Source organism: Scaptodrosophila lebanonensis, unplaced genomic scaffold, assembly GCF_003285725.1.
Source record: "Scaptodrosophila lebanonensis strain 11010-0011.00,11010-0021.00 unplaced genomic scaffold, SlebRS2 tig00000061-arrow-pilon, whole genome shotgun sequence".
Lineage (NCBI taxonomy): Eukaryota > Metazoa > Arthropoda > Insecta > Diptera > Drosophilidae > Scaptodrosophila > Scaptodrosophila lebanonensis.
This window is the reverse complement of record NW_022060554.1, coordinates 5,865,413-5,890,262: the sequence shown is the minus strand read 5'-3', so window position 1 is coordinate 5,890,262 and position 24,850 is coordinate 5,865,413. Positions and strand designations below refer to the sequence as shown.

The following is a 24,850-nucleotide window of genomic DNA, read 5'->3' as shown; positions in this document are numbered from 1 at the left end:
TAGCTTAGACCCTATAGCTTTGAATTTAGTTTAGCCGTGAACGCAATGCAAGTCGGTTGGAAAATGGATACTCACAATATTTTAAATATGAACGACGATTGCTTGGGCTATATATTACAATATTTATCCGATGAAGAGCGTATTCATTTCGCACAAACATGTCGGCGGTTTCGTCAGATTTTTACTGACTGCTATCGCTCTCGATATAAAAAGTTTTCCCTCGATATGGAAGGCAAAAGGCAAGAGCTTACAATGTTTTGTATTTGTCGCGAATCGGTAACACATTTGACAATCAATATTGACTCGTTTGATCGTTGCGTGAAAGGCTTTCAAGATCACAGGCAGATGGCCCCAACGAATTGCTTTGAAATTTTATGCGCCAATTTAAAGGGTATGGAACAGTTGCAACGTTTGATTATAAACAAGAGAGAACGCTACAGTCGAGCAAGCCCGACAGTGTAATAGCCTGTACCCAGGTAAACTTCCGTCACTGAGTTATATGCGCCCATAGCAGCAGCAAAAAGAGGAAGAAGAAGAGCGAACTTGTTGCTGCAGTTTGGGGGGGTTGTACTGGCGAGAATTTGTTTTGCTAATAACATTTCTTAGAATTGACCGAATTGAATAAAATTTTACACAATAGTAGACAATTATATATTAATTATGTGTGCAAAGTTTGGTTTAGGAAGCATTTGAAATGTGGACGCTATTGACGAAATTCTGTAGCGGGGGAAGGGGGGGAAAATTAAAAAAAAAAACATAAACTCGTCCTTACTCGGACCTAGGAGAATCTGGATGCCAACTTTGGTTATTCTAGCTTTTATAGTTTCTGAGATCCTTGCGTTCATCCAGACGGACGGACAGACGGACAGACGGACAGACGGACAGACGGACGGACATGTCTAGATCGATTTCTCTCGTCATGCTGATCAAGAATATATATACTTTATGGGGTCGGAGATGCTTCCTTCTGTATGTTACATACTTTGCACAAACCTAATATACCCTTTTTACCCTACGGGTACAGGGTATAACAAAAACGTTATATCAGCCTAGAATTTGGTAATCCAATCGAGAGAATTTTAGACGCCAGCAAACATTTGGCCCACCTCAAGACTTTGGAAATATATGAAAATGTATACGGAAAAAAAGGTAAGTATATTTGCTAACGGAAGTGTGTTTTTATACCCTGTACCCGTAGGGTAAAAAGGGTATATTAGGTTTGTGCAAAGTATGTAACATGCAGAAGGAAGCATCTCCGACCCCATAAAGTATATATATTTTGAATCAGCATGACGAGAGAAATCGATCTAGACATGTCCGTCCGTCCGTCCGTCTGTCCGTCTGGATGAACGCGAGGATCTCAGAAACTATAAAAGCTAGAATAACCAAAGTTGGCATCCAGATTCTCCTAGGTCCGAGAAAGGACGAGTTTATTTTATTTTTTGGAATTTTCCCCCCCTTCCCCCGCTACAGAATTTCGTCAATAGCGTCCACATTTCAAATGCTACCTAAACCAAACTTTGCACACATAATTTATATATAATTTTCTACTGTTCTTTATTCAATTTGGTCAATTCTAAGAAAAGTTATTAGCGAAACAAATTCTCGCCTGTACAACCCTCACAAACTGCAGCAACAAGTTCGCTCGTCTTCTTCCTCTTTTTGCTGCTGCTATGGGCGCATATAACTCAGCGACGGAAGTTTACCTGGGTACAGGGTATTACACTGTCGGGCTTGCTCGACTGTAGCGTTCTCTCTTGTTTTTTTATAACTTCCGTAACTCTTGGAATTTTGAAATAAATTATGGTAGTTAGTGCTTATGTGTCCGTGTGCCAAGTTTCATCATGATGGGTCAATTCTGAAGAAAGTTATAGCCATTAATAAAATTGCTGCCCATGCGCTGCCTGCAGCTCTGCCCGCAGCTGTTGTTGTTGTTGCTGCTTTGGTTCAACTTTGTGCTGCATACATACACCCATATAAACACGCATAGGCACGTGATGTAAATGTATGCTGTTAAAACTGTGCATAAACATGTCTTCTGTGCATGTATTAAATAAATTTTATTTATTCATTTAATTAATTAATTCAATGTGTTTTAGCAATTTAATTTTTTTTTATTTTTTAATTTTATTTTTTTGTGGAGAGTACAGGCTATTTTACTGTCGGGCTTGCTCGACTGTTTATACTTGTCATTGTTTACTTAAAAATCTTTAAGCTCCACTATACTTTGAGGATACTTTTTATTGCCATCGTTTTATAGACCTGTCTAGCCCGCCACATCTATTTTATCAAGCATTTAGTACATCCTTTCATCCTTGTAGCAGTATTAACATGTAAAACTAAACTTTTATTCTCTTAGATTACCCCCTTGGTAATTTGTGGCAATTGCAGAATCTTCATGAGCTTTATTTGGACATCCAGCATATAGACTCGCAAAATTTGGTCAAATGCTGTAAAACCAATGCCAATCTGCGGGTGTTACATCTGGGGTACGGCTGTGTGCATCAAAATCTCGCCAACATTTTTCCTCACTGCCGAAACTTGGAAGAGTTAAAGTTTGGCGTGATGGCGGAGGCAACAGAGTACTGCCAGATTGCCCGTCTGCCCAAGCTTACGAAACTGACACACTTTGGGGTCCGACGCAGTGGATCCTTCGCATTGCTACTGAGTGCTCTGAATATGCGGCCAAATCTGCAACGACTTTTTATCGATGGAGGCAGCCTAACCCTACAGGAGGCACAACTACTTACTGGTCTGCGGAATCTGAGAGAGATAAAATGCTTCTGCTCAACAGCCGATTGCGTTGCCCTGCTATCGCAATTGACCGCCTTGGAGGGGCTGAGCCTTTGGATGAGCAGCTCTGAGGACATATCCGATGCAGTTCTGGGCATTATCAGCTCTTGCAAAGAGTTGAAGCTTCTTCGTATAGCTTCTGCTCACTTGCGAAACACATTTGTCGATGAGACGGTTAATTTACTACAGAAGATCAGGAATATCGAGTTGAAGAAGCCATTACAGCTGGAAATACCTCATAACATCCATTCCATAGTGGCCGAAGTAAGTAGCGCAGTACATTTCAGTCTGTGCTGATAAATAAAGAAAGCTTTTATTTATTTGTATAGGGTTTTTGTTCACTCAATTCGCCATATCTTTTACTCGCACACTTTCATGATAAGCGATTCGATCAACCGTCTCGTGAGTTTTGTTGAGCTTTTACCGATTAATGTATTTTGGCATTATTTGATAAATGAAAGAATTGGCTTTTAATGCCTAGAGACTGCATAGTACTAAGTTTTAACGTTGTGAACCAAACTGTTTCTGAAATGAACACGTACTCGAATAGATATTAATAGATTGGATTTCGCGTTAAGAATATACTGGAGACCCAATTGCAGCTTCCTAGCCTTACCGTTTTTACTATTTTCCACAAGAAAATCCCGATAAGTCATTTGTGTGCAAAATTTTGTGACAACAGCACTTTTAGTCTCTGAGAACTAGGTGTTCATACGGACGGCCGGACAGACAGACAGATATTGTTTAATCGCCTCGGCTTCAATATATGCTTCCTTCTGCCTATTAAGTATTTGCACCTACTTGGGTGTTTACCTTTTAGGTGCAGGGTATAAGAATTGAATACACATTCAGCTCCCAAGTTGGTTCAAAATTTATCTAGATTTTTTCTGAAAACCGTTTATAAATAACAACTTGGCTTAAGTTGACCATCTGCAATGATTGGGAATATATTAGTTTTTCTGATTTTTCAAAGTATTTATAGAACTATGAGGGGAAAAATAAAAGTTGAAAAATTAGAGTAATACGCTATTTTTTCTGTACTTGATAAAAGTTATTTTAATATTATATACAAGTATATTCAAAATTTAAAATATTGAATTTTAATTCAGTTCCATAAGATGCAGCACCAATTAATACCTATCGCTTATAAAAGATTGTACGCAGCTTTTCCAACTCAGTTCCATTTCAAGGCGAAATAGTGCTCCATAATAATGAATGTATGGTCGACTTCACATAGCGAAAAAATTGTTCTAAAGACTTAGGGGGGTAATGGCGTCCCCCCACGTACGCCCTTGCATACACTTTTGCATCTCAAATCAACTTCTTTTTAATGATCTTTCAGGAGACGGGCTCTGGATTATACGTGTCAGTTGACTACGAACCACGACTTAAATGGTAATATAATATGTATCTGTGAGTTATAATGAAATATACTCGTATATGTACATAGTACTTATATTCAAATTCTACAATGTAAAACATTAATAATAAAAAAAATCAATTGGACTACACTCTAAAAATGTAAGCAAATATTACTATATGAATCATATTTCGGGAATCCTCTCTCAATGAAAGATATTACGAAATGCTGCATTGCCGGCAACGACGCCTTATCTTGCCTAAAATAGAAAACGCCCCCTTGGAAACCAATAAAAAGTGAGCTGAAGTGTAGGCTGGCATCAGTCGCCGCGCAGATTCGTTCGCCTAGAGATCGGGGTGTGTTAATCTATAAGAGTGAAAAGATTGATTGAGTTAATTGAACAGTTGCTAGAAAATGTGAAAAAATGCAAGTTAAACAGCCTCGTATCGGGCTCTTCCCGAAGTTCTTCCTTTTGCTGCTGAGTCTGCTCGCGCTCCAGTTCACAGCCGCCTACGATAATGTCGAGAATCGATCAAAGCTCCAAGCTAACGGAGATGGAACATTAGTTTTTGAACCGGCACCAGATAAAAATTTGACCTTTCGCCTAATGGGCGAGTCTGCTAAATTCCTGCTCAACGATGTCGATGTCCTGGCAAGACTGGAACAGTTCCGGAGCTCGGCCCCTGTACAGCCAGAGACACAAATAGAGCCGCTGTCCCTGAACGCTTTCAAGGAACAGTTTGGAGCTGTGAAACGGGATCTAGACCGATTGGCCAAGCGTCTGGCTAACTTGAGAAACAGAAAGCGCCGCAACGGACCCAACCAACGGGTGCTCCGTCGTGATCTCCAGAGAGTGCAGAGGGTGACGGGTGCTGTAATGGTGCTGGAGAGGAACTTGGCCCTTGACGAGTGCCAGTCGATGCCTTGCAAGAATGGGGGCACCTGTTACGATGACTACAAATCATTCCACTGCGACTGTACGGCCGGATGGCAAGTAAGTTTAGAGAGTGGGCGTCTGCTAAACGCTTGGCGAGGGGCGTATGCCTTGTTATCGAATGCGAGGAGCCTAGTATTATGGATAGTCACTTTTGAGTGTGTCTAACAATTTGATTAGCCTTGGATTGGATTTGAAGTTCAATATTTATGTTAATAATAGTTTATGCTTCGGTACCGTAGTAATATACACATTATTATGCATAGTATTCCCTAAAAGTGAAAAGGTGATATTATTTCTCATATCTAACGATGTTGCCTAATTTGTGGGTCTGGTCGACCAAACGTGGAATAAATTTAGAAAACAATTAGTAATGAAAGTATACTGAACACAAAATAAATCGAATTGGCTTTATAAAATTATATACGTACTAGCTGATCCAGCCACGTGTTACGTGTTGTGGCTCAGTATTTACAGTAGGTTAAATAATTTCTTTTTTATTTTAATTCATTAAAATTGACAATTTTGCCAACATAACTAAATTTGATGGGTTTACCACATGGGAGCAGCCGACATGTCCATACCACAAATGGACATTGTTTGACCTTGTGATTTATTTAAATAGTTGATAAATGTAAAAATTTAATTGAAACATTGAGAATAGTTAATTAAAATCACCAAAATATGGCATTAAAAAGTTGATTACTTACGTACCAGTTTTAGGTTGATACTCATCTTTCCCTTGCCAGATATTAGGGGATACTGAAGTGCGTCATACGTACGATTTAGATCTGAAATCAAACTACCAGTTCTGTCTCGACGTGTGATTCTGATGTGTCTGTTGCGAGCTGGATCACCAACCATAATAATAATAATAACAACTTCATCTACGATTGGCTTTGATGACAATTGCCATTTCTATACTCTTTTAAACAACTGAATAAGTTGATTAAAAAAACTTCCAATGATTCTACAATTGATCTCTTTTCTGCTTCTTCTATGAAATTATGCAGACATCGAGTTGTCACACGTTCCTCACAACTGCCCATAAAATTGAAGAAATTTTGGATCCTCATTAGGCATCGGCATTGGTGACCCAATCTTATGATAAACTTGTCTTTTGATTTTGAGTGTCGTTTCAAAATTACGCCTATCAGATCTGATTTCGTAAATTTCAGTTCTGCTACACACATTACTAAGGTTTGATTCTTTCGGCGGCATTATTATATTCGGTAATTGAATACTTCTTATTCCCGCAAACACAGATACTATCGTTTATCACTGTAAGAACTAACTAACATTAGCTCGACACTCTGTTTCAGCCTGCATTTTTTTTCAATTTTTTGGAGGGTCCCGAGCAATATGTAGAAATAACCTACTCCGCCTAAATAATTGAGATAAAAACTATCCTATCTTTTAAGTTAGAACAAATACAGGTACATGTGAAATTTGATTTAAATCTGTTTAGTAGCTCTATTGGCCACAAACCTTGTGACCGGTGAAATCTATATATAGATAGTACTATTACCTACTATAGTATGAAGAAGACATAGTACATAGTATCGGAAGACAACTTCTTTGTGCTTTTCATATGAAATCCCAAAACTAGAGTTAAACTCAACTAAAGTTAAATACTGGACTTAAAATTGAGCAGAGAGTAGCTTTCAGACTTACAATTCTAAGCCATTGGTAGAGTCAATATAAAACGCATTGCTGATATTGGCAGGGAACGACATGCGAGGAGGATGTAAACGAATGTTTGGATAATTCCGGCACCGACTTGGAAAGCTGCATGAATGATGGTCAGTGTATAAACACTCCGGGCAGCTATCGGTAGGTGATTCAAATGACTTTATTTCTGGCCGTGAAGCTCCATTATTCGATTTGCTATTCCAGTTGTTTATGCCGTTCAGGCTATTCGGGCGCCCATTGTCGTCTGCAAAATAACATTTGCCTAGCAAATCAGTCTAGAGAGCTATGTGGACATGGCACCTGCATTTCCTCGACAAACACTGAGGGCTATGTGTGCATCTGTGATCAGGGCTGGACATGGGCGTCAAATGTGAGTGTGGCAAGCTCGTCACCTTGCAGCCGCGACGTGGACGAATGTGCTCCCGATCGTAACCCCTGCCATGATGAGTGCATCAATTTTCCAGGCAGCTTCCGTTGTGGTGCCTGTCCCACGGGCTATACCGGTGACGGTAGGTTCTGTCGCGACATAGACGAGTGTGCCACTAATAATGGGGGCTGCAGTCAACGCCCATTAGTAGCCTGCATAAATACGGAGGGCTCCTACCGTTGCGGTCGTTGTCCGGTAGGTTGGTCGGGCGACGGACACAGCTGTGTCCAGGCCAAGTCTAATTTATGCAACGGCGAAGGCGTTTGCCATCCACGTGCCCAGTGCGAGTACATTTCAGACACAATGGTCTGCACCTGCCCGGTGGGATTCTATGGGCATGGCTATGGAGCTGACGGCTGCACTGCAGATGCCTCACAGGAGCCATGTGAACGCCACATTTGCCAAAATAACGGCACTTGCGTTTTGAGCGGTCGCGGCACCAGCTGCATCTGCCAACCCGGCTACATGGGACCGCTGTGTGAACAGGCCGATGCCTGCCATCCAAATCCCTGCCAAAATGGCGGCACCTGCAAACTACTGCCCAACAACAAACAGCAGTGCAGCTGTTCAATCGGCTACACAGGCACCACCTGCGCCAATATGCGTCAATATTGCGGCGCCATATTGCTCGGTGAGAATGGAACACTGCAGTATCCAAGCGGAGGCGAGAACAGCTATCAGCCAGATGAGCGCTGCGCCTTCATCATACGAACAACACCAGGGAAAGTGCTGAACGTGACATTTCAAGCCTTCGATTTACAGCCATCTGAAGATGGCGCCGAGTGTAGCGCAGACTTTCTGCAACTGCACGATGGCAACTCCCTGGCTGCTCGCGTTATTGGACGCTTCTGTGGCTCTCAGCTACCATTGGGTAATGGTAGCTTACTGTCCACGCACGAGCTCCTCTTCTTTTGGTTCCGGTCGGATAATGCGACACAGGCAAGAGGCTTCAACTTTACCTGGAGTTCGCTACCGCATGTGTGTGGAGAGGAGCTGACGTTACTGGCTTCGAGTACGGGTGTAATACGTTCTCCAGGCTACCCTGGAAAGACACGACCACGTGCTGATTGCCGCTGGCAGCTTTCAGCACCTTACGGTAGTCGCATAATGCTGCGATTCTATGATGTTACTCTAGGCGCAACTGGAGATTCCGACTGCAGCAAAGACTCCCTTCTTATTTACGAATCGGACAGACAACTACTCTCTGTTTGTCGCTCTGCACAGCCTGCCCCGCTCCTTAGCTCAACAAGTGAGCTGCGCATTGACTTTCATACAGATAGTTACCAATCAGACAGCGCTTTTCAGCTCCACTACGAGGTAGTGCCTGGACTTCCAGGCTGTGGTGGTACCTTCCACGAACCCCGAGGTATCATTAGCGGATACATGAACTCCCCCATGTGCCTGTACTTTATCGAGCAGCCCGATGGCTTCCAGATACAATTGACTTTCAACCGCATTAACTTCCTAACATCCGAAAATTGCCACCTGCAAAAGTTGGAGGTATTTAATGGACGAAATACCGAATCACCACTGTTAGAACGGTATTGCGGACAGCCTGAGGACAAGCAAACGTTAGTTTCGACTGGCAATGCTGTGTTGCTGCGCTACGAGTACGAGCTAGCTGGTTTGGAAGTGAATCGCAGTTTTGAGCTAAGCTATAGCAGAGGTGAGTTTCTAAATAATCATATGATAAGCAATTAGGGCTACAAATATCACGTTTACAACAAAGTATGTATCTGATATAGGCTTATTGAATCAAATGGAGGCATTACCTCCCCTAGGCTCTAATAGGTTGTAGTGTGCTGTTTCTAAATTCAACTGTATCGCTTTAATCGATAAAGAAACAATTTCTTAGAAAAGGCCCAGCTAACTTACCAACATTTGTCGAACAAGATATAAGACTAATATAGAATTACAAGCTTATAAACATAAAAAATAACCTTTTTAAGAATCTGAAAGTTAATTCAGCTATAGCCCGAAGTCAGTAGACTTATGCAGGTAAATATTTGAATAAGTATTTAAGATCAGTACGAGCGGTGCTGCTAGTTTTCATTCTGACTGATTTGTCGTGCTTCTGATGAACTATTCAGAATTTTTCCTTTTAAAAATATACATACTGTATACTTATACCGTACCAAATGAAAACAAGAGAGAACGCTACAGTCGAGCAAGCCCGAGAGTGAAATACCCTGTACCCAGAATTCCAAAAAAATAAAATGAACTCGTCCTTTCTCGGACCTAGGAGAATCTGGATACCAACTTTGGTTATTCTAGCTTTTATAGTCTCTGAGATCCTTGCGTTCATCTAGACAGACGGATGGACAGACGCCAAGACGGAGGGACGGATTTCTCTCGTCATGCTGATTCAGAATATATATACTTTATTTGGCCAGAGATGCTTCCTTCAGCATGTTACATACTTTGCACAAACCTAATATACCCTTTTTACCCTACGGGTACAGGGTATAAAAAGTGTACACTACTTAGTTTAATGCTAATAAATGTAAGTACGTACATATATAGGTGTTATAGTACATATTAATTGATAAACATTTAAAAATTTTTCTAAAGAATAACATTGAAGAAGAGTTTTAAGATTCGGGCCCGCACGTCTCTAACCTCTAACCTCTAGCCTCTATTCTTCTTTAATTTCAGTTTGCAACAGCAACTACACAGATGCTGACGGAGATATTATCCAAACTCCGAACTATCCAAACACATACTTTGAGCGCACGGTGTGCACCTTCAACATAGTAGGTCCGTTGGATTCTACGGTTCAGTTAAATATCACTGATCTATCCATAAGTGAGACGGTGCCCAATATGGCAGACGACGATAGCCAAGACCAACCTATTTACGATGAATCGGACACAAACTACCTGGACGTAAGTTAAATTGCTTCCCTCTTAGCATCGTTGACTTATTGTGGACTTGATAGGTATATCTTGCTCGTGACGAAAAGCGTCGTTTCTACAAGAGCTTTTCCAACATGGTCTTGGTGGCCAGCAACAACCAAGCGCGCCTGGTGTTCCATGGTGCTACTAACAATCTTCGCAGGCGTGGCTTGCGAGTAAAGTATAGTTTCGAGCAGAACAAATGCGGAGGAGTCCTAACTGAACCATCGGGCCATTTTTCGAAATTACTTCATGGACAATATTGTCGATGGGTCATAGAGTCGTCTGGAAGCAAGCGTCTCAAAATCGATATAAGCAGGAGTAGGTTTATCAAAAACGGGGAATTGTTTCCTGTTAACTTGAAATTATTTGACGGCAATGATATTACTGGCACACTGCTAAAACGGTATAAGGCAATAAGTGTTAAATCGAGACGATTTCTAACATATTACTTTATATTTCAAATAGAGTCGACAACATACCGAATATATTTAGTTTAGATGAAGTCTATGACGTAAATCTTTTAACAATAACTGTGGGTCCTGAAGATAGATCGGATCAGATTCCACTTTTCCAAATGCGTTTGGAATACGACGCAATAACAGAAAACTGTAAGTAAATGCATCTTTGTAAATCGGATTACTTGTAAGTACGTATTGCTGCACTGCAATTAAAAAGCCAAATGTATTTTTTAAATTCGGTGCACAATTTGTTTTAATGGATAATATTTGATAGTACATTTTAGAATCTCACCCATACTGATCATTTATACAAAGTATTATTATTATTATCTGAGGTTTTCTTATTTGCGCTTTGTCATTTTAATTAAAAGACTCGATTTTGTGTGAGCCTAGGCATTTGTATCCTATAAATACTTGTAAATAAACAAAAAATATTACAGCATGTGGGGGCATTTTTAATTCCCGTTTCGGAGTTATAAAATCGCCCAATTGGCCTAAAAACTATGCTGCTTCTCAGGATTGCATTTGGGTGATGACGGCGCCCTTGGGTTCCAAAATTGAATTAGTAGTCAGGAATTTCACGCTGGAGACAACCTCAGATTTGTGCACAGATGACTACTTGGAGATTCGGTTTGTCGCGTCTTTTTGTTTTCAAGTTCCATTATTTTATAATGCAATTTGTATTATCCACAGCAACGGCGATATGGCTTTGTCTCCGCTTATTGGTCGTTACTGTGGCCAACGAATACCTCCACGCATACCCTCCTTCGGAAATCGTCTCTATGTGAGCTTCCACTCAGATAGCTATATACAAGACGCTGGCTTCTACATGACCTGGCAAGTGGCCGAGACTGGCTGCGGTGGCAAGTTGACTTCGCATGTGGGTGCCATACACTCGCCCCATTCGATGGAGAACAACAACGGCGCTGTGTCGTGCGATTGGCAAATCATAGTGGCCCAAGGTTCTACAGTGGAATTGAAGCTTGAACGTCTTCTTTCAGATGACACTCTGTGCAACGGACAACTGACTATATATGACGGGCAGACAACGCAAGGCCCTGTACTGCCGCTTATTTGCAACCAGACGGAACGAGAGCTAACGATTGTCTCTACCAGTAATCGGGTTCTTGTGCGCTACAATGTTGACCACGATGCAGTTGACGGTATCTTTTTTGTAATTGACTACAGCACCAACTGTCACGTGCAATTGGACCAACTGAACGGCGCCATCGAGTCACCCAATTTTCCAGAAAACTACCCGCCCAGTATGAATTGCGAATGGGATATTCGCAGCGGTGGTCGCAACAATCACATACACCTGGCCTTTTCCCATTTGGACGTGGAGCGATCTTCACCAACCGATTGCGACTACGACTATGTGGAGGTTATTGATATGCGAAATGAGGAGCAATTGAGTCAACGGCATCTTTGCATCAGTGATGCGCCCATTACCAGTGAAGGAAATCGATTACTTGTTCGATTTTCCAGCGACTCCTCGGCACATGCACATGGGTTTAGAGCCGAATACAAACGTATCGGCTGTGGGGAGCATCTCGAAGGGGACTTTGGAGGAGAATTTGCCTCGCCTAATGCGCCATACAGTGTGGATCTGGACTGTGATTGGGTTATTGTGGCACCGGAGGGCCAGCAAATACGTTTAATATTACAGGAAATCCATATTGAGACGCCTCAGCGAGACTGCAGCGAAGATGTGCTGACTGTGTCTGCGGCCCCGAATACCTCAGCTGTGCTATTCCGCAGCTGCCAGATAGAGACCTCTGCGCAGACATTCCAGTCGCCAGGTAATACACTCTATGTACAATTTCACAGTGGCCAAATCCGTGCGCGAAAATATTTTAAGGCCAGCTATGCACTTGTGCCGGCATCATGTGGGGGCTATATAGCTGCCAGTAGTGGATTCATTAGTACGCCCGGTTACCATGAAGGCCGCTATGCGAATAATTTGGAATGTATTTGGGCTGTGGAAGTACCCAATAGCTATGGCATTAGGCTGAATTTCGAGCAGTTCAATCTGACCGATTCGCCCAATTGCCGTTCGGCATTTGTGGAGCTGAGGAAGCTAGAGGAGGACGGCAGCGATGTCTTCTTGGAAAAAGCGTGCGACCTTGCCAAGCCACTCATCCGGATAGTGCACGGATCACGCCTGAGAGTCCATTTCAAAGCTGATGTTGGCACTTGGGGCCGATTTTCTCTGCACTTTGAACGCCAATGCGGTGGCTTGTTAAGCAACGCCGATGGCTATTTGAAGTCGCGTTTGGATGAGGACTGTCGTTGGCTAATTGCGGCATCGCAGGGCGCCAAGGTCAGTTTAATAATTAACAATCTAGAGTGTGAGTGCCCGACGGCCGGAAATTGTACATCGGGACTTCGGATTTTTAACGATGAAGATGAGGTTCTACTTTACGATCTATGCTTGGAGCACCCTGCTAATATTTTAGTTTCCACAAATAACGTACGGATAATGGCAACCGGAATCAATTTATTGGCTCAATATACAACTGTGGAAAATTCTTGCGGCGGAAACATAACGTCAGCACGAGGTACGCTCACATCTCCAAACTATCCCGGCACGTATCCCTCAAATATAGAGTGCATTTGGTGGCTGGAGACACGGCAGGGCAATGCCCTTGAATTAAACTTTGAGGCATTGGACATTGTCAGTTCGGCACACTGCAATGAGGACTTTTTAGAGTTACGTATTGGTGAGGGCGGGCCTTTGCTGGGCTTGTACTGCGACAATGAGGTTCCTGCATCATCGCTAACCGCACAAAGTCGCGTCTGGATCAAATTTCGCAGTCTGCCGGGCAACACGGCCAATGGTTTTAAACTTAAATGGAACTACGGTGAGTTATGGCGAAGATCTTGAAAATGGTGGATTTGTTAATGAAGTCCTTTTATTGCAGTGTACGACAACGAGTTAACAGAGAGCAATGGCACAATCGAAGGGCCGCCGACAGTAGCCGTGAATAACGATGACCAGCCCTATAGCTGGCGCATTTATATGGAGCGGGGAAAACGTATAGTCTTGAATATTAAGGAATACAACACTGGACTTTTGGTGAGAGTTTAAAGTGTGTCGAAGATAACTTGACCTTGGCTGATCATTTCTGTGTTTTCCTAATTTCGATCAACATATAATCTACCCAATGTTTGGATTAGTGATAAAAATGTGCATCCTCTTTCAGCTTTTCGACGGCTTTGATGATACAGCTTTGCCGGTAGCCCTTTCTTCCCCATGGCAGTTTACTTCCAGCAGTAACGTTATCTACCTTAAGACAACAAATGAGGACTTCGACGCTTTCCTACTGCAATGGCACGCCATCAGCAGTGAAGAACTTGTACAAAATGCGACGGCAAAGAGCACAGAGTGCGACAAGACCTATACAATGTCATTTAATTCACGAATGCTTTTGACATCTCCGGGCTATCCTAATGGTTATAAGCCCAAGTTAAACTGTGAGTGGACCTTTATTCCCGCGGATGTTACACAACACGTATTCGTCGATATTTACGACGCCAGATTGGAGACCATCAGCCAGTGTGAGGCCGATTACCTGCGAATACAATCTTCGAGTAATATGAAGGATTGGCACAAAGAACTTGACATCTGCAATAGCACTTCTCCAGATCTCTCTCCCATTCACACTATTCACGGCACGCCATATCTTCAACTGCAATTTAAAACCGATGAGACTGTCAATCGGACTGGATTCAAGAGCGAAGTAATCGCCGTTTGCGGCTCCAATTTGACTGGCTCGGTTGGAACTATACTGGACAAACACATCCTACGATCGCGATTGGTCACTCCGGAGTGTGCTTGGCACATTGAGGTTAAACCCGGCCGTAGTATTGAGATAAGCATCGACTATGCGGGTGATATAGTAAACGCAAGCTGCCCATTCTATGGTCTTATCTATGACGGCTTAGATGAGCATGCACCGCTTCTTAATGGTGGAAAGTTCTGTAATCAACAAGGATTTGCGACGCGCTCCTATCGCACCAGCAGCTCACATGCCTACATCAAGTACATATTGCCTAGAGCTTTTAGAAAACCACAGCCACAGCTGTGGAATCTTACCTACCGCGAGTTTAGCGAATGCGATGGCGAAATACGCCTAACGTCCTTAGCCAGTACCTATAACATCAGTACGCCCGGCTACCCCTTCGTTCCCCACCCGCACTCCGAATGCAGTTGGGTGGTTATTGCACCCCAAGGTGAAACCATCACCGCTCGTTTCGTTGACCGCTTCGAATTGAACGTACGTCAGTGTAATGAAGAGTATGTGGAGCTATACGACGGGAGCACGATGTTGGCGAAACGCATACTGCGTACCTGTCGCAAACCCGTCGGGGATGTGTCCATTCGCAGCACAGGAAACGTCCTTCTTGTGCATTATCTAACGAATATTGTAGAGCCGCGCGGAGGGTTCCGCTTGAACGTGTCCATCAGTAGCTGTGGTGGAGAATACACAGGATCGTTGGGCATAATAACCTCCGAACATTATCCGGCATTGGGTGCCTATCCGACCCCTGCCATTTGCGAGTATAGTATTAAAACGAACCGGAATACGCGTATACAGCTTAACTTTACTGATCTGCACCTGCCCTACAATAATACTGCTGGGCCAAATGCCACCGATCGCATTGAGATTGTTGATCTGACGAATATGGACGAGCCATTAATGGTGCTGTATGGTAATGGGAGTGCACTACCGCCCGTCTTTACTTTAAATAGCAACGAGATTGTACTTCGATTCATTACCGTCAAGGCAGTGAATACATATCGTGGTTTCAAGCTGCAGTATTCCCGACTGTATGACATATGCTACCACAACGTCAAAGCCCCATCTGGTACTCTGAGCATTACACCGAGGCAGCATATGTCATTGTCAACGGCTGCAATTTGTCGTTGGCGTATTGAAGTACCCAAGGGTCAACGCGTGCGCCTGGAGTATCTAAATCTGGCAGAAATTCCGAGAGCTGTCCGAAATGTTACCCGGTATGTGTTTATTCAGAATATACTTGTATAGCATGTTACTTTTTAACTCATATACGAGTAGGAACTATAAACAGGCCAAAACTTTTCATGCATATCTTCAGAGAAGGTTTTTTGAAAAATCTGGTTAGATTAAAACCCAGTAATTTTGTTCTGTGCGGGATTCCCGATTGCCTAATTAGACGGGAACAAGTTTAAATTGTGCAAAGTATGAATGTATTTACTTGTAGAAGGAAGAATCTTTGAGCCCATAAAGTATACATATATTCTTAATCAATATGAAGAGAGAAACCGATCTAGAAATGACCGTCCGTTAGTTTGTCTGTATAAACGCATGCTTTTCGGAAAGCCAGAAGACGAAGCTAGCTATGTAGACCCCCCTAATACCTACGCAACATGAGTGTTTATACCCTGTACCCAAAGGGTATATTAGTTTTGTGCGAGAGTGTACATGTAACACACAGAAGGAGGCATGGAAGACCCATCAAAGTATATATATTCTTGCTCAATACGAGTCGATATAGCCATGTCTGTCTGTTTGTCTGCCTGTATGAACGCAAGAAGAAAGTATAAGAGCTAGAATAACCAAACTTGGTATCCAGATTCTCCTAAGCCCGAGAAAGGGCCCTCCCACTCTCTTCATGGATTTCTACAACTCACCTAATTCTTGGAATTTGGATCTCAAATTTGGTAGTTAGTAGTAGTAGTCCAGTTAGTGGCTACATTAGGTTTCATTCTGATAGATCAATTAGAAATGAAGTAATGGCCATAAATGTTATTTTATTATTATTTATTTTTGTTATTTTACTATTATTCCTGCCCAAGCTCTTTGTTTTGTTTATAAAAACTGACCATGGACCGAAAATATAGTATATACGCACGATTTGGATACAGCTAAAAAAAATTAATTAAGTATTGATGTTTGGGTTATTTTTACAATCATATTAGTTTTAAATTTAGGTGATAAGGCTTTACGGAATTTAAAAATTTTGCCGTACGTATATAATTTGCAGGCCGCTATTGTATTTCTCCTTGATGCGTCCAACGCAGCAGTTCACGTTCTTTAATGATGACACTGAGATGTCCAAGATTACGGAGTTTAACTTGGCTAACTATACTGGGAACGGAACTATCGATTCTACAGATAACTTTATGCTGGTAAAAATGTCACTGGCGCGAATCTCTCTGGACGGCATTACCTTACGGGCGCGCTTTAGTTCAGTGCAGACATCGCCTTGTCCGCCAAACATTGACGACCAGAGCACTGGTATGATATCAATTAATGCTCTGACTATTTTCCAAAGTTACTTCTGCCAGATTATGTTCGTGGCGGGGCCCGACGAGACACTCACCTTTACGGTACAGGAGTACCTTTTCCAAACGAAAGGTGGGCCGGCAGTGAAATTTCTAGATGGTCATACCCCCATAAAATTGATGAATCAAAACATGACCAGTGGCCGCGTATCAGTGTCTGCCTCTAAGGGTCGACTAACCCTAGTATCCAATGACATTGTTCAACTAAAGCAGTTCCAGGCTACCTACCAACGTCATGCCTGCGGTGCCCAACTGCAGTTGACCGACGGGACGGTTGTGGAACAGCCGCGGTTGATAAATGATCTAGACTCTGATTACGGCGAATTGGAATGCGTGTGGACGCTGAATCCTCAATACGAATCCGGCGACTACACGTTGTCAGGAAATGTTAGCCTGAGCGACAGTTGCGATCGTGAATACCTGGTTGCTTACACTGGCATGCGCGCCTATGCTACCGAATTGTTCCGACTGTGTCGTGGGATGGGACAACTGGACAACTTAGCACCACTAAAGGCAATGCCGATAACGCTGTTGTATCACGCAACCTCCTACCAGCCTGGCCAGAGTCAGTTCAGCCTAGTAGCTCGCACAAGTGAAGGAAGCAGAAATATTCGAGTGATGATGAGGCCAACGAAACCGATTCAGATCGATGCACTCAGCTACAAGAATAATATGGAACGCAGTTGGGAGTTTACAGTAGACCGAGGCCTGTCGATAGTACTGGAGTTCCAAGGACGTTTCTTTATAGAAGAGTCGCAACATTGCAGTCACGATCAGTTGCAGGTACTGAGCTTTCAGGCTGGACTTTGGCGAACGCAGGCCACGTTTTGTGGCCGCGAGACTCCTCCAAAGATGTCGATTCAAGCGGAACGCATGCGAGTTGTGTTCCGCACCAATGCTAATATCACTGGAGATGGCTTTAGCTTTGTTGTATCTAGCAGTTGCGATGTCGTGCTGCATCCCACAGCCCAACTGCAAAAGTATGCTGGCCTAAGACTCGACAGGCGCATGTATGGGCGCATGCTTTCCTGTACCTATGACTTCCTAAGCAATGCACCGGATCAGCAGATTCTAGTGCGAGTCACTTTTAAAAGTCGTCGACCCAGAAAAAGCACAGCTTGCACAAATGCTATCGCCGCATACAAGGATGTTTACGACAAGAAGGAGCTCATCGACAGATTCTGTCAGGACTTTGAAGTTAGTGGCTACCAACGTGTACATCTGCACTACACATCTGGCATGAAGCGACCCTTTGAAATCGAGTACCAAATGCTTAGTTGCGGCGGCAACTTCAGCGGCCCCTTCGAGCTGCGCCCGCCGCAGGACGAAGTGGCGGCCACCTACGCACATGATATGCATTGCGAGTGGCGTGTCACAGCCCCACCCGAGCATGCAGTGCTAGTCAGGTTCAAGTACTTCCATATAGAGGAGAGTCGTGACTGTCAACTAGACTATGTGAACATCTACAAGGGCGCCCTAAAGACTGACGATCAGCGCGTATCCCGCTTATGTGGAAATTTGACGGTATCTCCACCCACTGTTATTGTGGACAGCAGACAGGCTTTGATAGTGGCGCGCTCCGATAGCAGCATTAGCTTCAAAGGCTTCGCGGCAAGCGTGCGCTTCATTCAAAACTGTAACGAGCGTTTGGCGCTCTACGAAGGCACCGAGCAAATGAGTCTGGTACGCAACTTTGTGGTTAATACCACCGAAGAGCTGATCTGCTACTTCACGGTCACCGCTCCTGCCGGCTATCGAATAAACGTGGAGCTCAGACATCTACTGCTGAACGACGACTCCTGTGCCACATGCAATTATTTAGAGATAATTGATAGTGTGGTTGCCGAAAGCAACAGTATGGGAAAGTACTATAGACTCGAGCGCAATCGCACGACCTTCTTCAGCTCCTACGAGGATGTTATGATCAAGCTGAGTGGCCAGCAGGCCGGGCACCTGCATTTCGAGCTGAATTTGCAGATGGAGAGAACAGTTTGTGGGGAAACACAGTACGAGGTCGGCTGGAATGATGTAAGTAAGCTGTACATACATAAGTGTTTATATTCATCTGACTTTGAACTATCAACAAAGAGGGGAGGGCACAATTATTTATTTTGCGTAATTCAATTTTTATACTCTGTACAGAAATGTTTAAGATTATATTACAAGTTTGTCTTATTTTTTTGATTTTTCCCGCCACTTTCCCCGATAATGGGTTTGGATGGTTTGGATTTTTGGAAACGCCGTTGGTATAATCACCAATATCTCAGAGACTATAGGAGCTAGGAACCCCAAATTTTAAATGAATACGCAGAAAATGTGTATTTCAGAAGTTCCCTCCCTCCCCTCTCTCTACCGATATTAGTGATATTCTATAACTACAGTAATTCCTGGAATTCTTTTGACTCATATTTGGTGAACACCTCTATTTAGGGATAATGTGACCTGCGACAAGTTTCATCAATGTAGGTCAATTCGAAAAGAAGTTATAGCCATAATTGTATTCTCTGTCCAAGCGCTGTCCGCAGCTTGTTGCTGTTTTGGCTCAATTCTGTACTGCAAACCTGCTCTCACACAAACACACATCGCTGAACATTGTATTTTACTTTTTAGTTAATTTTCGTAATTTTTTTAAATTTCTATAATTTTTCTACACATATGTACAGAGTATAGTATTTGAAAGTCGGGAGACCCGGCTTCAATTCGTTTTCAGATTAATATTCCTATTCCTCATTTAAAAGCTAGGTAATATGTGCTCTTAAAGTAAAGTGTTGGACATTTTTTTTAAATAGCCTTTATTTAATTTACTCGTACAAATGTTTATTTGAACAAGGACCAAATTTTTCGGTTACACCGTACGGTTCAATATAGAGTTGGGCACGGGCCGTGTTTTCGGTCGTGGCACTTCATGCCATACGTGGGCCCGCGTGTTCGTGTTTTAAATTCCGTTTTCGAGCATGGCCGTGCGTGCTCATGTTAAGTTAAAAAGGCACGATAAAACACGCACAAGCAAACACGAAAAAACACGAATATAACACGAAAAAAAGTAACAGCTCTAGTAATAAAAAAAATAGTCAACACGACTTTTCTTAATTTTTGGAAACTAATAATGCAAAAGAAATTTTCTGGGCAGGTCAAGAATAGATTTTAAAATATATACCTACAAGTATATATATAGTGCTGTTGATCCAGGAATTTGTGTGTTAAATTTGTTTGTGAAAAAGTAAAAAAAATTGAAATTGCTAAGGCAAATATCAAGACATATTGTCAATTTTAAATAAGCTACGAGGTCGGCTTCTTAGATCAAATATAGATGAGTACATATTCTTTAATACAAATTCGAAGTTAAAAATATGTATGGCCCATGTCCATCTCTAGTTCAATATCAAATAATAATTAATAATCAAATGATGCTAAAAAGTATACAACATCTATATATATAAAACAGTTTGTCCTGACTGACTGACTGACTGATTGGTGATCAACGCACAGCCCAGACGGTAAAGGCTAGGAAGCTGAAATTTGGACTCAAGTATCCTTTCATAGTCTAGGTCCCCACTAAGAAGGGATTTTGGAAAACTCGAGCTCCAAAGGGGGGAAAACAGGCTCCAACGTTTGTATGAAAAATCTACAGTTTTCATCTGATTAACTTTAAACTTAGTTTGTATACTCTCAGAACAATTCCAAGAAAAACTGTATACTTGGTTTTTTGATGTTGATGTTGGGGCACAAAAGCAAACCGCGTCAACAGCCCACAGCCCAAACGGTAAAAGCTAGGATGCTGAAATTTGGGCTCAAGTATCCTATCATGGTGTAGATGAGCACTAAGAAGGGATTTTGGAAAATTCGAGCTCCAAAGGGGGGAAAAATAGCTCCAAAGTTTGTTTGAAAAATCCGCATTTTTCAACCGATCGACTTAAAACTTAGTTTCTAAAATCAATTAAAGAATACAAAGAAAACTGCATACTCGGTTTTTAAAATTTTTTGTTGGAGCTTGATTTATTGGGGTTTTAATATTTATTCACTATTTCAAATGAAAAGTTTGTGTTATAAATTTAGTCCGATCGATTTAAAATTTGGATAATGTAATCTACGTAACTAAATCTACAACTTTGCATTCAAGGATTTTCAAAATATGCATTTTACAAAAGCAGGCAGAACAAACAATACAAAATATCAAACAGTTGGGGACAACTAAGTATACATACACACACACACACATGCAAACAGCTGTTCGTGTAGTTGCGTGCAAACGATTGAAATAGCCAAAGCAACATGTGAGACACTGTGTGAATGTCCATACATACATACATATGTGCACATCTATGTATGTACATATGTATCTACATGTGTATGTTTGTACATTCGTCTTGCACTGGCAGAGCAAGAAATGTTAATTAATTGAAAATTATATAACATTTTTTAAAGTAATTTTTTCTTTGTTTAGTGCATTTGGCATTAGTGTTTTCATTAATAACTTTATGCAGCAACAACAAATACCAAATAGTTGGGGACATCACATACACACACTCACACACAACAAGCAACAGTTCGTGTCTATGTGTGCGGTTCTCTACGTACGGTTGAAAAAGTAAAGAGAAACATATGTATGCCTGTGTATGAATATAGCATGTATGTACATTCGTATTAATGTATACATTGGGCAATCGAACACAGTTGTTTGATTGTAAAAAAAAATAATGCTCTAAAAACAACAACAACTGCAAGTCATTAGCTCGCTCTTCTTCTTTCGTTTTGACCATTTAATGTTAATTGCAAAGGCAAAACGCCAAAATGTTACAGTTACCGTCGCTAGGCAACGACTGCGTAAGCGATAGTAAAGCAGAAACCGAATAACGGAGCTACGCATATTCTGCTTCGTATTGCGGGCAGATGTATGTATGTATATGATTTGTTCTTATTGATCTCAATAAATAATTAGATTTTATTATTTAAATATTCAGCTTATTCCATTCAAACTTCGATATTTTGATGCTATCGGTGGCTTCAACTATCGAAAGTCTTACTCTAGCAAATTGAGATGAGAATTGTCAGTGCTTTTTGATCGTGGCTCATCGCTGCACGGCATTGACACGTGTGCCGTGTTTCATATTCCGAGTTTGTGCGTGATCGTATTGACTCAATATGGCACGAAAAGACTCAAATGGGAATTTAAAATTAGGATATACCCTTATAATTATTCCCCTTTTTTTGCACATAGTCTATCGTAAAACGTTGCGGTTTCTCTATATATAAAACAGTTTGTCCTGACTAATTGGTGATCAACGCACAGCCCAAACGGTAAAAGATGAAATTTTGACTCAAGTATCCTTTCATAGTATCCATCATAGTGTAGGAGCACACTAAGAAAGGCTTTTGGAAAATTCTAGCTCCAAAGGGGGGAAAACGAGCTTTAAAAAATATTAGTTATAGTGGTCATGTTCGTTTAACGAAATAGTTTGACAAGAACAAAAATGTAACGGACTACTGAACAATTTTTTGTCAAGAACAGAAAATGTTCATTTAAATACCTTAAATGCCTTCCTACTGGTAACTTAAAGGGTGAAAGCATATGGGAAGGTTATGCACACACAAAATAAATACAATTGGAAACATTATATTGAGCCGGGTTAAGACGGGCAATACCTGCTAGTTTTACATATTTAAATCAAGTTTTCCAAAAACGATAACAGCAGCTTATCACTTTGATTTTGCAAAGTGGATAAAGTAAAGTAAACTTGATAATTTAAATGCATTGTAAATTTAACTTTTAACTAATGTGTATTAATTGAGCATTTATTTATGTTTCACAAGACCATTAAATTGAATATGTGGCCAGGAAACTCAACTCGTTCTGTTGGAAATATTCATTGCACTTGGAACTTTAAGTCAAGCGAGGAGCTGGAGATCGTCTTCAAATCGATGCGGTTATCAGAAGCTCTGCAATCGTCTGGAAAATGTATCGAATACCTATTAGTTACTGGAGTTTATGTAAGTAAGAAAGTTGTTCACTGCTGGGCTCTACTAATACAATTTATTCCAACAGATTTCCAAATATTTCTGCGGGCACTTTAACAATAGTAAATTGATTATACCCAACATAGATAATGCAAGTTTCAATCTGACATTCCACACCGATGATCTCGAATCAGACGAATTAAACGGCTTTGAAGTGGAGGTCAGACAGCGGCCAAGTAAGGAAATACGCAATAGAAACATAATGATACAAAATGTAGAAATAGGTTTCCAAAGTTTATATTAGGGAAGGAGATCATATTTCAAAAAAGAAACAAAATAACTATCAACGTATGGCAAGGAAAATAGAATATCATACCCAGAACACGATGTGTAAAAGGGGTCTATTGAGATTATTCAAAGCACTGGATTAAAAGAGAAAATTACATTTGAATTATATACTCCTATATATATTCTTATGTATTATTCAATATATGAATAAGAGTATAATAATTACCTATACCTGTAATGTATGTACATACAGACCATACAAGTATATATATTCTTGATCAGTATGACAAGACGATCTGAGAGTCTACAAGAGCTAGAGACACTAAATTCTGAGGAGAGTAGAAGTGTATTACAAAATGTTACTTCGAACTTTTGCCGCAATTTTGACAATTATGCCCGGTTAGTGCTTATGTGTCTGTATAGTATCAGTCTCATCGTGTTAGGTCATTTGACATACTTGTAGGTGCATTCCCGAAGTGAATTGAAGCATTATTGAAGCGTTAACTTGTTTCCAGTATGTAATCAAACGTTCACCGCACTGAGTGACTATATTGTATATGGGGCCCTTAAATCGAGTAAGAGCAACTGCACAGACGACATCCGAGTGCCCTCTGGATACACATTAACAATCGACATAATATCCGTAATCTTTACGGACTGGTCAGCCAACAATTTGTTTACTGTGAGTCTACTCAGCAGACTTTTCCTTTTGCCCAATTTACTAATCATTATTTTGCCCAAAACAGGTGATAGATCTTCAGACGAACCGTACTATCTTCAATGTGACCCAAGCTCATTACATCAGCACGGCGAGATTCACGTCGACAAATGCTTTGCGAATATCGACTCTCAATGCTTATGCAATAGGTTTTCTTTACTATGCGACTCCAGTTGGTGAGTGTGGCGGCAACCTCACGATTTTTGAAGGAGAACTCACCAATCCCCCCTACGACAACCGAGACCATTCCATCTGTAATTGGCGTCTTTCGGGGCCAGCGGGCAACATCTTCACCTTCTCATTCTTTGGTTCGCAACTTAATGTTAATGTTTATAGTCCAAGTAATTGACTAATGAGATTCCTTTTTAAAGCGCTTGATATGGGCTCAGAGATCAATTGCAATCTGGACAATATTAAGTTTTACCAGATATTGAGAGATGGCACCAACAAATTGATCAAAACGCTATGTGGCTCGAATATGCAGCAAACGTTTACTGTGGACAGCAATCGTGTGCTTATCGTTGCCAAAAAGTCGCCCAACTTCGATGGTACAGGTTTTCGATTTCATTATCACGTTTCTAACCCTTACATGGGGACGAGGTCGCCAACGGAATATGTGTAAAAGCTATATACGAATATATGTATAAATTTTAAAAAATGTTTTATTTCCCCGCATACTTGTTTTAATCTAGAGAAACGTGAAATAAAGTTCCGTTCTATTAAGAAACACCAATAATGTAACTGGACCACTCTACAAGGTGCGTTTCAAAGTAAAGCAGGACTTTTTGAATCTAGCGCCCCCTGGTGGCGCTATCTATATGTCGACTGGTTAGAATCTGCTATCTTTATCGATTGTCCAGTGAGAATATCATGACATTTTATCGATTGCGTTTTAAGTGTCAGTATGTTTGTGTTATCGGTGCGAAAATGACCTTCGAACAAAGAGCCAACATTAAATTTTGTTTTAAAATTGGTAAAACTGTTAGCGAAACGTTTT

General features: G+C 41.4%; 2 protein-coding genes across 2 annotated transcripts; both read left to right on the top strand.

The window, feature by feature from the left end:
• Positions 1-87: 87 nt before the first annotated feature.
• LOC115624876 lies at positions 88-4,192 on the top strand. Its single transcript, XM_030519721.1, has 3 exons — positions 88-439; positions 2,360-3,057; positions 4,136-4,192. Exons 1-3 carry the CDS (start codon positions 88-90, stop codon positions 4,190-4,192), a joined length of 1,107 nt encoding a protein of 368 aa, XP_030375581.1.
• A 385-nt stretch (positions 4,193-4,577) lies between these two features.
• On the top strand, positions 4,578-24,482 carry LOC115624875 (cubilin homolog). Its single transcript, XM_030519720.1, has 15 exons — positions 4,578-5,147; positions 6,814-6,920; positions 6,984-8,872; positions 9,862-10,091; positions 10,145-10,421; positions 11,002-11,191; positions 11,255-13,425; positions 13,486-13,640; positions 13,768-15,581; positions 16,592-18,920; positions 22,704-22,880; positions 22,936-23,083; positions 23,651-23,817; positions 23,882-24,161; positions 24,225-24,482. The coding sequence occupies exons 1-15, from the start codon at positions 4,578-4,580 to the stop codon at positions 24,473-24,475; spliced, it is 10,755 nt and encodes a 3,584-aa protein (XP_030375580.1). The 3' UTR covers positions 24,476-24,482.
• Positions 24,483-24,850: the final 368 nt, after the last annotated feature.